Genomic DNA, 14,057 nt, shown 5'->3' with positions numbered 1-14,057 from the left:
CAAGACTGTAGAGAAGAGTGTTCTAAGATTCATCCACAATGACGTGAGAGACTGATAAAGTCATACAGAAAACCATTACTTCAGGTTATTGCTGCTAAAGGTGGTTCTACAAGCTACTGAATCATGGGGTGTACTTCATTTGCCACACATGGCCTCATTTTTGTTAAATTAACAATGACACAGTGAAATCTGTTGTGTGTTGTTTTACACCTCAGGTTAGATTGAAATAATTTTAAGACCTGGTCAGGACCTGATGCATAAAACCACAGAATTCAAAGAGGGTGTACTCTCTCTTTCACATGACTGTAGATTCCATACAGGCGCGTTGCATCACTAAACATCACTAAAATGTCTGTATGAGTGAATCTGTTTGAGTTCTGTTCACAGCTGCCTGTGCTGGTCAGACTGGGAGTTAGTGGTTTCACCTGGGGAGCTTTGGTTAGGAGAAGAGCCACCTCTGGGTTGTTATGTTCTCTGGCCTGGTCCAAAGCGGTTTCACCTGCCTGCACAGACACAGTCAAAAGAGACAGAACACAACTCAGAGGAATTACAGTGAACTCTAAAACACTGGCAGAGATTTGGAACAATTAAAGACAGACCTTTATTCCTAACTCCAGGTAAAGCAAACTCAACACCTCCCTCATGCTTAGAGCAAAGTGGAAGCTATTGGATCCAATTAGTGAATGAAAACAGAGAGTAGTGAGTGTGAGTATGACATGGCTGTGTTGTACTGATGGAAACAGGGCTGTGAGAATGTACATGAGTCAATACAGTACAGGTACTGGTGGTTTTACCCACTCTTAATTAGCAACAGGCCTGTATCTATTCTATTTTCTGAGACTCAGTTTTTATTTGACACATTTTTGTTCATTTATAGTCAAACTACAACAGGCAAGACTTGTGTAAGTAAACCCGTGTGTCTTAAGTCATGATGTGACCGTCTGCCTGACAGAGAGCGACAAAGTATAATCTTCTTCATCAGAGCGGCCAAGTTAACATATGAGTATGCTGCAGATTACTAACATCAAATTAGAGGATTTCTGCCTTTTCAAATGATTTCACATTTTCAAACAGCACTGTGTAATGTAGTCTGGTGTATGAGGTGAAACTGGGATCACATTCCATCACACTAAAAACAGGATCTGAGAGGCTGGAGGTAAACTTTGAAACACTAAACTTTAATTTTGGGATCTCCAAACCAGTTTTAGTTCCATGGGCATAAAAACATGGGAGTAAAACATTTCACATGGGAGTTTGACCATCCAAAATTCATGTGTTGGAGAAGGCTTATGAGTGTGTCCCCCGAGGCACCCTGTAGGGGGTACTGTGAGAGTATGCCTTTCCACGGCTGCTAAGGAGAGCTATCCAGTCCTTGAATAACCAAAGTGAGGGCTGTGTCGACATCCTCAGCACAAAGAAAACACATTTTCAGTGGACTCTGCCAAGGTTGCTCCTTGTCTCTGATCCTGTTTGTGATGTTCATGGACAGGATATGAAGACACAGCAAAGGTGAGGAGAGTGTCTGCTTTGGAACCGCAGAGTGCAGACGATGTGGCTCTGTAGGCTTCTTTGCACCAGGACCTACAGCACACATTGGAGTGGTTCGCAGCCGAGCGCAAAGCAGTAAATGAGTTTGCATCAAAATGAAAAAAAAGGTGAATTAACACTTGTTTCCATTCAGCTGGTTCATCAAGGTGAAGAGCTGGTGGTGCTAATTTTCCCACTGCAGAGGAAGAGGGTTGATGGAACCCTTTGTTTCATGTATTCATTTGAAGAATGTTACAGTCTTCTCATCACTCTTCACTCATCTGTTCTGGTCTGCTGCTGGTTTCTGTCTCTTCAGTGGGTCTTTAAGTCGCATGCTTTACGTACAGTATGATTCATTTCCTAAGTTTGTTTCTATTGCACTTCTGGGATATCACTTCTATCAATACAATGTTATCATTCCAAATTACAATATCGATCCACTTCGGCCAAGTACATTTTGTTTTCTTTTGAATTCCAGTGTTTCTCACTCTTGTTTTTCTTATGCAGAAATTGAAAATGAGCATAAAAACAGGTGGATGGAAAGTTGCCTGGTGTGGAATCTGAACTCTGAGGGGAGCAAGTTTCTAAACTTTGAACACAAATTTGTAAGTTTTCAGTTTTAAAACAGCTTTTTGATGCTTTCAAAATGTACTTTCAGTCTTTCATGCCCCATTTTTAATGTTATGAAATGTGATTCTAATTTCACCTCATACTGGTGCAGCCTCAGATAGACAACAGGAAGCTGGAACAGCAAGCTGCTCTAAGAATCCCTCAAGAGGAGACCAGTAATACAACAGAAATGTGCGCTGACTTGAAAATGAAGAAAGGCAAAGTGAGTGCACAAACATTTCCTCTGAGCTTTAATGAGGTAGAAAGAGGCCGCGGGCGCTCACATTGTTGCAGATGCGGCTGTCTCCTCCTGCCTCCAGCAGCAGACGTACTGTTTTCTTATGATTCAAAGCAGCTGCCACATGTAGCGGTGTGTCCCCAGCCTGCAGACACATACATGTACACACACACACACACACACACACACACACACACACACAAGAGATGGTGGTGTGAGAATGAATCCTTTATCTATTTATAACTCCAAGATATGCAAGGCTTGTACGAACACTTCCATCTCATACATTAACCAGAGTCACGTGTGCAGAGAGTCAAACATAATGCCAAACCAAATAAATGACACAATCAAACTGGATGATTCACAACTCATGAGAACAAGTCAGATAAAACAAACATACTTTCAAAATGTGATTTCTCACATACTGTGTATTTACAAGTAAAAGTCGACTTTACCTTCCTCAGATCACACTGGCAAATGAAGTCAAAAATACACCTTTACAAACAATATATAATGATACATGATAATATTAGCAAAAGACTGTAAGTATTGCACAGGACTGTACTTCTATCCCATCACTATCTCACCAGGTTCTTCTCTGAAACAGAGCAAAAGGCTCCCAGTAGGATGCGGATCACAGCTACATGGTTGTAGCGGGCAGCCACATGCAGACATGTATCGCCAACCTAGAGTAAAATATTTAGAGATTAGCCAGTTTTCAATAATGTCATTTCGATTTGAAGCATTCAGTTATATTCAAAAGATGTGTCACAGCAGAACGAGGAACTGTGGGGGACATGAAATTTTTACAGGCTGGATTCGGCATACTTTAAAAGTATGTGAAGATATTTTTTCCAAAATGAACTTGTATCACTCTGGTATAAAAATCAACATTTGTATGAAAAATGGGGGAAGCGAGGAATACCAAACCAAAACTAGTCATGGCTTTTTAGAATCAGAACCATGTCACTTCATTGTTAATATTTGATTAATACACTGAATCTTATCAAGGGTCTCCCATGAAAGGGAGAGATATTAGAAATTCTCCTCCCTCCCCATGATGGGCAGACTAGTGTACATGTTTAAATGATCAATATCAACTCAACATTTAATACCATTAGTGAGGAGGAAAATATGCTCAGCATGTTTGTCAGACCTCAAGGATACATACAGTGATGTCTTTTAGCCAAACTGAATGTAAACACAACTTCACTTGGTACCTTTGAATTTTTCATGAGTTTAACATGGGCGTAACATTCACACCTCAACAAGGCAACAGCAACAATGCTTTTAAATCAACATCACACAGAAGAACACATTTTGGCTATTGGACTGGTACTGGTAGTGTCAGCTGTATATCTGCCACAAAGTAATGATGTGGAGGCTCTAATTATCTGTGAAATGATTAAATGTCAGGGACAGACTGGTCCAATATTATATTACTATGTTATAATATTACATATGTTACTCAGTTTCAGTAGCATTGCTGACTACAGTCTGGTTTACTAGATTGTAATTCACTGCAGATTGAACAAGAGAACAACAAACACAAACAGTGTGTGCAGGGGGAAGTCATCTGCAGATATGATATGAGAAGCCATGCAAACAGATAAGTGGACCCTAGGTAGTGGTGTATATTCCTAAGAGAAGGGCCCCAGTACTGATCTTTGGGGTCAGCCTGTGGGGAGAGACTGGGATAAGGACATGTGTCCTTGCCACACACTGAAGGAGCTCCCAGTGAGACAGGATGCAAACCAAGAAAGCATTGTGTTGAGGACAGAGCTGCAGCTCTAGCTGCCCTTAGAACTTCTGTCACCCACAACAGAGGCATTTCAGTGGAGCGGCTCTTCAACCACGTCAACCTAGCAAGTAAACCACTAGAACATAAGCTACCACTTGTTTTAACCTTGATCTCTTTTGATTAAGGTGATCACACTGAAAAGCACTAGTTTTCTGAAAATGATAAAGTGATGTTTAAATGTGCTACATTTAAGACCAACAGGAGACAGGACTTACATGGTTCTTGCTGTCAGGCCTGGAACCTCCCAGGAGCAGAACCTTAGAACTCTGAGTATGACCATTCTGACAGGCGAGGTGGAGAGCTGTGTTCCCGGCCTGTATAAGAACGAGGAAAGAGTCAGAGTGTCAGCATTTATTAGTGCTTTTATCATCTCATTCAGATTTACTGTGTATTGATGTTTTGACAACAGTCTTCATGTAACCATGCTAATGCTGCTGTTTTCATGTGTGTCTACAGATGAATTTACAGTATGGACACATAAAAAGAGTTCATCCTGAAGAGAAACCTTGAATAGAGCTGACAGTTTTTATCTCTAGCTGTCTGTGACATGATATACCTTTTCAGTGTTAATTAACTTTTAAACTGAAAATAAGTATATCCTGACAGCTCAGGTATAATCTAAGTCTCACTTGTTTAAGATGCAAGTCACTGAGTTCATTTAATCTTTTCCAGTCAAAACACCAATATATTTTTCCAGAGCTTTCAACTGCATCTCAAGGTCTCCATCACTGGATGGAATTTGCTCAGAAGTGGATGGTGTGATGATGATGGAGATCAACTGAATTCTGCTATTGGAAATCAGATTCAATAACTATTAAAGTTCTCTCTCCTCTTTGGAGGAACTCTTCGACCCTGAGTGGACCTCAAAAAGAAAGAATGACTTTTTGTGAATTAATTCAAATTTTCATTTGTAAGAGGAAGAATGTCTTTACATCCGTTATATCATCATTGCTTTAAATGGCTTGATCTGGATAGTTTTGGCTGTGTGGTACAGTTGCTTTATTTCAGAATACGTAATTTTCAAGTTTTCAAATGCAATATGCAATATTCCCACTACAACTGCTTTATTTTGTGATTAATTTCTCTTACATAGGAAGTACTGAATGACATCTGAAGGAAGGATTATGGGAATAAAGCTTCAAGCAAACACATTTAATCAATGCTGTGGTCCAAATTGAGGAACTGCAATGAGTAATAACCTTGTTTTTTGCATGAACGTTGGCTCCAGCTTTCACCAGCAGTTTGACAGACTGGCTGAAGCCATGCCAGGACACTTCATGGAGAGCAGTGTTGCCATCCTGACAGGACAGAAGACAAAAGTCACATTAACAACTGTAACGATATCGTCAATTTCACAGTATCACAATAACAAAAGTGTCTTGATACCATCGTGGACCTGGTCAGTAACAAAAGGTAGGTCTTCTGGACAAAACTGTATGTTACAGATACGAGTATAGTGAAGGGAAATGAGAAGATGAGAAGATGACCACCATGCGTAGACAGCTACATATACATTTAGTAGATGCTTTTATCCAAAGTGACATATCAGTGAGGGAGAACACTAAAGCTTCGGTGCAGTAGGAGACCTTAAAGAAAGCATTACGTAGTAAATCTGTTAAAGATGTGCACCAAATGTACATACTAAGTGTTCGTTTGGCATGTTAGGGTGTTAGAGGTGTTGGGAGAGGAGATGCTCTCAGAAGAGTCCTCAAGAGATTCTTGAAGAAAGAGAGGGACGTTCCTGCTCTGGTAGTATTTGGGAGCTTGTTCGACAAACAAGAACAGTTTGGAGTGAGAATGCTTTGTGTGCAGAGATGGCTGCCTTTGGAGGAACACAGTGGCTGAGAAGGAGCATAAGCCTGTGTGATTGAGTTCAAGTAGATGAGGATCATCAAAGACCAAGCGTGTGCTGTATTTTGGACCATTTGTAAAGGCTTCACTGTTCCCCTCTGGAGAGACATTGACGGATTCAAGCACTGAATCCTGAAATGATTGATTCAAGTGTTGTTGCTGACCATGTTCATCCCTTCCTGACCACAGTTTACTATCTTCTAATGGTGACTTCCAGCAGGATAATGCTAAATGGTAAATGGACTGTACTTATATAACACTTTTCTAGTCGGATTGACCACTCAATGTGCTTCACACTATGTCACATTCACCCATTCACACACAAATTCATACACCGATGCAATTTGGGGTTCAGTATCTTGCCCAAGATACTTCGGCATGCGGACTGGAGGAGCCGGGGATCAAACCATGTCACAAAGCAAAAACCTCAAACTGGTTTCATGAACATGACAGTGAGTTCAGTGAACTTCAGTGACCTCTGATCTGTATCCAGGAGAACACCTTTGGGATGTGGTAGAACAGGAGGTTGGCAGCATGAGAAATGATGTGATGCAGTCATGACAACATGCAGCAGAATCTCAGAGGAAAGTTTCCAACATCTGGAGGAATCCAGAGCAAAGAGAGGAACTACCCAGTGTTACTGTGTGGTTCCTAATAACATGTACTATTAATATACTAAAACCCAACAAGAATAGAGGCTAAAACCTCAGTGTTTATGAATGTAATCCCTCTAGGTCTAGTGAAGAATGTGAAAAAGCCATGTCTCTTTCCACTGTGCCTCAAAGTACACAACTCTTTTAATGGGGCAATGAGGTTAAGCAGATTACAGACAGACTGGTTTCTCTATGATCATCAGATGGCTTATGATGGCTTTGAAATCCCCCCTGTTCTAATTGACTGTACCATTAGCTTCTGTGTGTGTGTGTGTGTGTGTGTGTGTTTCTGTCTTTTGAACTGCACCTTATCCTGTCTGTCCAGTGCACACCCTTCCTGGATGAGAGCGCTGATAACGTCGCTGTTTCCCACCACAGCAGCCCGGTGTAACGCTGTCTGCTCCCCCTGCCAACAGAAACACAAATATACAACACTGACTGACAATACATGACAACATCTGGCAGCTGGCAACTCGACAAGAAAACAAGCCACAGAGAAAAACTATTCCATCACCTAAAAATCTCCAACATAGTTTTATATTGTTACTTTACAGTGCTCTTGTTGCCATAAACATTCATAAAATCATTCATTAAACAAAAAAAAAAAAAAAAAACAAAGAAAAAGATTTCAAAACTGTATTTTAGTTGTAGTTAGAAAATGTTCTCATAAAGAAATAGCTTGGTTATTGGGGATTTTGGTTTTTATTTCTGCCTCCTCTGAGTGGAACAAACACATGGATAGATGTCTTCTGTATAACACTGAAAGCACTTAATGAAATTAGCCTAGCTAATTAGAGTGACCCAGCTAGAGGGACCGTGTTATAGTGGAACCAAACACTGCTCAAAAGAAACACACCCTTCAACTTTTCCACAGATGGATAGCTGGTCTGCATGCCCTAATTTACATATTCACTAAGTCTCCATCTCTAATTAACAAATAGTTCAACTTTTGGCAAATACACTTACTTCCCTTTTCTCAGGGTGAGATGAGAATACTAATATCAATCTCATGTCTGTGTGTAGAGTACACAGTTGGAGTTAGGATGTGGTTCACCTAGCTTAGCATAAAGACTGAAAGCAGAAGGAAGGTGTCCAACACCTCTCAACAAGATCAATAATTAACACAGATCATGTTTTTAATGTTTTAATGGTTTTAGGAGGAATTATTGCAACCACAGTGAAAAGAAAAAGTATGTGAAACATTTCTTCCAAACTGGAAGAATTCAAAACAAAAGACTGGCAGCCTGTGCTCTAACCAGACACACTGCTCAGATGGATAAACAGAGCATGTAACTCCCCCTAAAATCACACTGTTTTCACATTTTTGTTTGTGTGCAGAACTTGAGACAGGCTGCTTCTGTCTGCCTCCAGTCGTCTAAGCTGAGATAACCACATCCCGACTATAAAGGGAATACATGTATCTTCCAAAATTTGAAACCATTGATTATTTGGGTTTTATTCATAGTGTGAATCAAACTTCTACTTTTATGTCTGTGCATGTGACCAGTACAATTAGCCAACTTTAGCTTAATTGCTGAATGTTCAGGGGACCAACAGTGGGCCTGCTCAAAGGCAATGCAACTGAACACAATTCGAAAGTCTCGAGTTTTACAGTTAACAACTAAATAATGTATTCACCCTGGAGCATCATGGTGGAAACAGTAGAGCCAGACAATATGATCACAGAACACTGTCAGCTAGCTACAAAGTCAGAGCAGCTAGTTCATTCTATGACATCAGTCACTGGACTAAATGAAGTTAATTTTATAGTTGGTACCAAATTCTCCCAAAACAAACTATCCCTTTATATACTGACAGGTTGTAAGCTTTAATAATCATAGCACATATCCCAAATCTAAGCAGAGTTATTACTGACTCAGCAGTAATGGTGTTATATGATTCCAATGTAGTTATACAAACCACAGCAGTTCATCTCAAATAGCTCTATTTGCTGTTAAGAGTCCAGTGTGGTCTGTATAACCCTGTGAAAACCCCAGGAAAAAAGTTCAGTTCACATTTATACTGAGCCATGAATGGAATCCCTGCACACAGAGCAGATTAGTGGTGAATGACAGTAAGACAGGTTTGACATGAGAAATGATTTCCATGAGCGAAAGAGGAGAGGCAGAGGGGACAGGAGGAGGAGAGGGTCATTCCAAGCTAGATAAGAGCCGAGCCAGGCTCAGCAGCAGCAGCAGCAGTGTTGATGAGGGAAGGAAGGGTGGGGGGAACAGACTTCCACTGGCTCAGTAGGAGCAGGTTTGGCTAACCTCCTTCACTCTCCCTGATCCTCCAGGCTCTTTCCCAGCCCTCCTCCACTGTCTTCTCCCCTCCTGTTCCTCCTCCTCCTCCTCCTCCTGCCTCAGTCTGCACCTCCTGCTCCCTCCAGTCCTGGAGGATGAACTGCAGCCTGTTGCGGAGCTCACTGACCACAGAGAGTGAATTTGGCAGTGCCAGAGACCGGGGTTATCATTATCTGTGAGGAAGGGGGACTTGCATTCTGGGGGCAAGCCCACGAGCGGAAAGTCCATAGAGTCCCATTCAAGGCCACTAGAGGTCATTAGACTACTGTTGTGTTTGTGTTAAAACAAAGAAATCAAAGTCTAAAAAAAATCATTATTACAACTTAACAGAAAGCAAAAAGAGAAGCAGTTGCTGGTAACCATCACTCAGCACTGCAGTGCCAGTTGGAGGTGGATGAAGAGTGGAAACATGGCCGACGCAGCGGGCAGACAGACGAATCTACTCACATCATCTTGGATGTCCAGGTCACAGCCAGCTTTGAGCAGGATACGCACAACCTCAATGTGGCCTTTGTAGGCAGCCAAGTGCAGCGGGCCTCTGCCATACTGTGGACACAAAACACACCAACAACATAAGCACACAAACTTCCCCACAACAGCAGATAAATCTGACACCAGGTCACAGTCCAGTGGGTCAGATACTGCTGCAGTGTTAGTAATAGATGGAGGCACGACTGAAGAGTACAACACATCTCAGTAATGAGTCAACTGAAAACAAATAATGCCTTAATCCATGGTTTACCAGAATAGAACACAATCTGCACAGCTGTTCATGTCAGCTGGGGATGAGAGGATGAGTTCTGAGTCCTGCCAATAAAAGGAACTGTGGTTGGGCACTGAAGCAAAAAGCTTACTTAACTATGGGGACGTTAAAAGGATCTGTTCACCTCAAATTACAAAAACTCACAAGCATTTCTTTTGTTTACCTCTGGTCATAAGAAAAAAAACACAGCAAAATGTATTTTTTCACCCAAGAAACAGTCACAGACAGTACAGTCTGTGGATTATCCAGTAAATGAATAAAGAAAAACATCTTGCTGTTAAATTTAATGTCATTTTTCAATTTCCAGTACGAGCACCACAAACAAAATCCTATTAAACTCCACTGTGCGGGGGTGGAGGCAGAAATCCTAAAAGAGTCTTCAGACTGGCCCTAAAACTTGACTAAAGTGTTAGAAAATAAGGACTACAGTTATGTCTGCAATTGAAACAGTGAACATTCAGATAACTGGTTAAATGCCAAACAATTATGGTTGTGCTGTTTTTATCTCTTACATCACTGTAAACTGACTATCTGTGGATTTTGAACTGTTGAAAATATCAACTGACTATCTGGGAGATGATCATTTTTCACTATTTGGGAGAGGAAGGAAATCTATTTTTGTAACTGACACTGTGATAATTGAAAACGTAACAGCTGGAACATGCCATGCTCTGTATTTTACCACAGAGAGTGAGATGACATAAGAATACATCCTGATATTCTGACCACAAGAGACAGAGCAGGATGTCAGCAGCCAGGTAAACATTCCAAATTCAAACACCAGGCAATCTCTTCTCATCTGTAATTATACTCAGTTTATACAGTTTAATTACACATCAAGCACGTTTCCCACACAAACCACATTCCACCTCAGGTATTATCTCTGGCGTTTGGAAGTTTGTGCTTTATTTGGGAGTGGCTCGGCTCTGCTCTGCATTCATGTGCTCCTCAGATTGAGTTACACTCGGCTTGGCTTGGAAGGAAGCCACCCACCAGGCTCAGGTAAACAGCAGGCCTCAAGCTAGCAGGGACTGGCTGACGGTCGTGTGTGTGTGTGTGTGTGTGTGTGTGTGTGTGGGTGTCTCAGTGTGTTGGTTCTACAGTGCATGTAAAAGAACTCAGTAACTGCTGTTACTGTGTCTCAGTCGTCTTCTCTCCTCCAAGTTCTATGTCCACTGGGGTGCACCCTCGTCTTTTTATGAAAGAACCGGTTTGTCTTTTGTCCTGGTGATTCAAACAGGAGAGTGTCCAACTGCTGGTCACCCAACACTGTCTATGCAGACAATGGACAGGCTTGTTATTTCTCTGGATGCTAGAAAAAGTGTTTCCACTTCCAAACTGCACAGAGTAGTAAACAAATTTACAGCCAAAAAATGCTATTAACACCAAAGGGTAGCACTGCAACTATTCTGCTCCTGACTGTTTGAAACAAGACAACATTTTTCAACAACACAGTCATATTTTCACAACCACACAAACAAGCTAACTGAATCAGACTTGTGATTTGTCAATTTTAGCAGATCACAGATACAATGGTATCAGCAGACAGTATACATTACACTTTAACTGTATCAAAAAGCAAATAAATGAAATGACTCTTAATCAGCACTTTGTAGAAGCTCCTTTGGCAGCAGTTACTGCTTCAGTCTTCTTGGGTAAGTGAAAATGAGTGTGAATTACTATGTTTAAACAGCAATAATCATTAGAGAAGCAAACATTCAATTAGCAGCTTCTCATTTTAGCCAGCGCTGAGCCTAAAATGACAAATGTCATATCAGCTGATCAGCTGTATCTAATTAATGTTCATTCTGATGACAGGCTTAAGGTAAACTTGGTCGTTGTCAGTGGGTGTGCTCTCAGTTAAGGTTAGGGTTAGGGTCCGTTTGTGTAACAACACTGTAAAAGCACGACTCAGCTGAACGTTTCCTTAGTTACAACAGATCCATCAGAGTGAGATGTCTTCTGTCAAGCTAATGTCTCATGCCTCATGTCACATGGGCGGCAACTTAGAGTTCAGTATCTTGCCCAAGGATGAAATCTCCCTCAGTCTCTGTCTCTCTCTAACACACTTCATCCTTTTTGCCTTTCATCTGATTTATGTTTTTCCATTTCACTCCCATTCATCACAGTAGCCTTCCAAAAGCTATCCCTACATTCCTTTTCCTGAGCAGAGGAATGTTTCATATCAAACTCTACCCTCTTTATCCTAGATTAAGCTCTCAGAATGGCGCCTTGCCAAAATACCCAAATACAGCTGGTGGAAACACAGGCAGCAGGACATCTAATATTGTTGTAGCTGTTACAATATGACGCCATGTCATGTTCCCATGGAAAATTGGTTTGCAGAGGCAGAAAACACAAAGCATGTGATGCACAACAAAGATGTGCAGGATAAAACCTTCACACATGAACAGTACTCAGCACGTGGGGTCTCTTTTATCTCTGACGTCTGATGTAGAGTACATTTAAAAAATGAATGAAATTGTGAAAAAACTTTACATTTTGAGTAATAATTTGATACTGTTATCACTGTAAACTGCATACGTGTCAGCGAAGGGTTAGAGACAGGCATTAGCATCTGATGATCTGATGCCAGGGTTAGGAAACAGCTTTGGAAACAGCTAGAGTTGAGATCCACTACATCCATGGCCAAGACTGCTCAGGCAGCTGTACAAGAATTTTGATGAAATCAAGTCAACTGGCCAAATTATGGTTTGAATGGTTAACTATCTAATCAAAGAATAAGTGAATACATTTCTGAATCTGACCAGCTCAGAATAATGAGGTTTATTACCCAGCATCATCTGTGAAAAGCTCTCACTGTACATCATCTAACACCCAGGCAACACGGGTCACATCACATCTTAGTAAATGACCTTTGACCATTGCTGTGTTTATGGGATGGAAGAATAAAACAAGGTCCCAGGGCCTCTGTTGGCTGACTGTCTACATGACTGTCACTGTGTGTGTGTGTGTGTGTGTGTGTGTGTGGTTTTTAGAGGAACTTTAATCATGAATCATGAAAGACTGTGGAATCAAATTGAAAGCTCCAGCCAAAAACATGTTTTGTGAGGTTACAGTGACCTTAACCTTTGACCTTTACCAACAAAATGTAATCAGTTCATCCAAGGAAACGTTTGCAGAAGAAATTCACTCAAGGCTTTACTAAGACATCGTGTTCACAAAAATGGGACAGACAGATGACCTGAAAACACAATGACTCTAATTTAAAATGATCCCCAGAACGCTGGGCCCATTTTTAAAACCATGTAGCTCTTCTGATTTGTATCAGATGTTCACAAAAGAAAGCACACTAATCAGAGCAGAGTTCCAACAGACACATGTAGAGGAAGGGTATTACCTCCTCACTTGTATCCTACTGTGAAATTAGGAAGGAGATGATCCCACACACAGTTAAGGGTTAGCAGCTCCAGTGCCACTCAGCTCTTCATGTTTGTTTGATGTGTAACTGATTTAAGAGACACAGATTAACCAGAGACAAAAAATGTAGCAGGATTTACTTCACTGTGACTAACTTACTTACAAAAATTATGAAGTGACTTTTTGGCATCAAAACTCAAAACTTGCATGTATTTGACGAGTTGCTGTGTGTATGTTGATACTGAGTGTGTCAGTTAAATGATTTTGCAGTACAATATCTGCTCGGAGTTGTGTAGGTTATGTTTAGACTCGACCAGCACTTTGTCCAGGTTAGAGAAACATCATGGTCTGGTCTAAAGTAGAAAAGGTTAATGGTGACCTCAGACACAACATGCTTATTTGACATTTAATTAAAACCACAATCTTTCCCTAATCTTGACCAAAGAGCTTCTGTTGCCTAAACCTGACCACAGACAGGTCTGAGGTTGTCAACCCTCCACTCTGCTGTGACACTATGTGCTTTTCACTTCCCCAGTCCACTAAATCCAATCCAATAAATATGCAGCTTCATTGCTTCTGAATATTACTTAGAGACAGAACAGATTTGCTGTTGCAGTGCAGTTGTATGTCAGTGGGCTTTCTGGGACACAGGTTTGACTTTGTGGTGAAAGGAAGGTCTGGCTGAATGACTCAGCCAACCAAAAAAAAAAAAAAAAAACAAACTAAAGGCTAAAGACTAACCCTGAAATTTTCAATAGACCACATCCATGAATCACACAACTGAGTGACACAGTGGAGGTAAAACAACACCCTGAAAAAGCAGACTCTGTAATAGAGGTCACTACTCTGAAAGATAAAGTCAGTGAGTCAAATTGGGCCGAACCAGTGCGTTCTGAACCTGAATTCTCTGTGAGCAACATGATCAACGAGT

At 41.0% G+C, this 14,057-nt stretch overlaps 1 protein-coding gene across 9 annotated transcripts in view; it reads right to left on the bottom strand.

Moving 5' to 3' along the window:
- Window positions 1-14,057, bottom strand: part of ankrd6b (ankyrin repeat domain 6b) — a 58,367-nt gene that overhangs the window by 27,565 nt on the left and 16,745 nt on the right. For 5 of the 9 annotated variants that reach the window (XM_051072049.1, XM_018703415.2, XM_018703416.2 and 2 more), the window contains exons 2-8: window positions 8,950-9,528; window positions 6,987-7,085; window positions 5,375-5,473; window positions 4,391-4,489; window positions 2,962-3,060; window positions 2,421-2,519; window positions 426-503 (exon numbers count right to left, since the gene is read on the bottom strand). In XM_051072049.1, the coding sequence (XP_050928006.1) occupies window positions 426-503; window positions 2,421-2,519; window positions 2,962-3,060; window positions 4,391-4,489; window positions 5,375-5,473; window positions 6,987-7,085; window positions 8,950-9,240 (864 nt within the window). In that variant the 5' untranslated portion in view covers window positions 9,241-9,528. The remainder of the gene's footprint in view (window positions 1-425; window positions 504-2,420; window positions 2,520-2,961; window positions 3,061-4,390; window positions 4,490-5,374; window positions 5,474-6,986; window positions 7,086-8,949; window positions 9,529-14,057) is intronic. The other 4 variants (XM_018703420.2, XM_051072052.1, XM_051072051.1 and 1 more) reach the window with 1 other exon arrangement.

The sequence above is a fragment of the Lates calcarifer genome, linkage group LG7_1 (assembly GCF_001640805.2).
Source record: "Lates calcarifer isolate ASB-BC8 linkage group LG7_1, TLL_Latcal_v3, whole genome shotgun sequence".
In the NCBI taxonomy this organism is placed as follows: Eukaryota; Metazoa; Chordata; class Actinopteri; family Centropomidae; genus Lates; species Lates calcarifer.
Note: the sequence above shows the minus strand (reverse complement) of the source record. Positions and strands in the feature narration are given on the sequence as shown.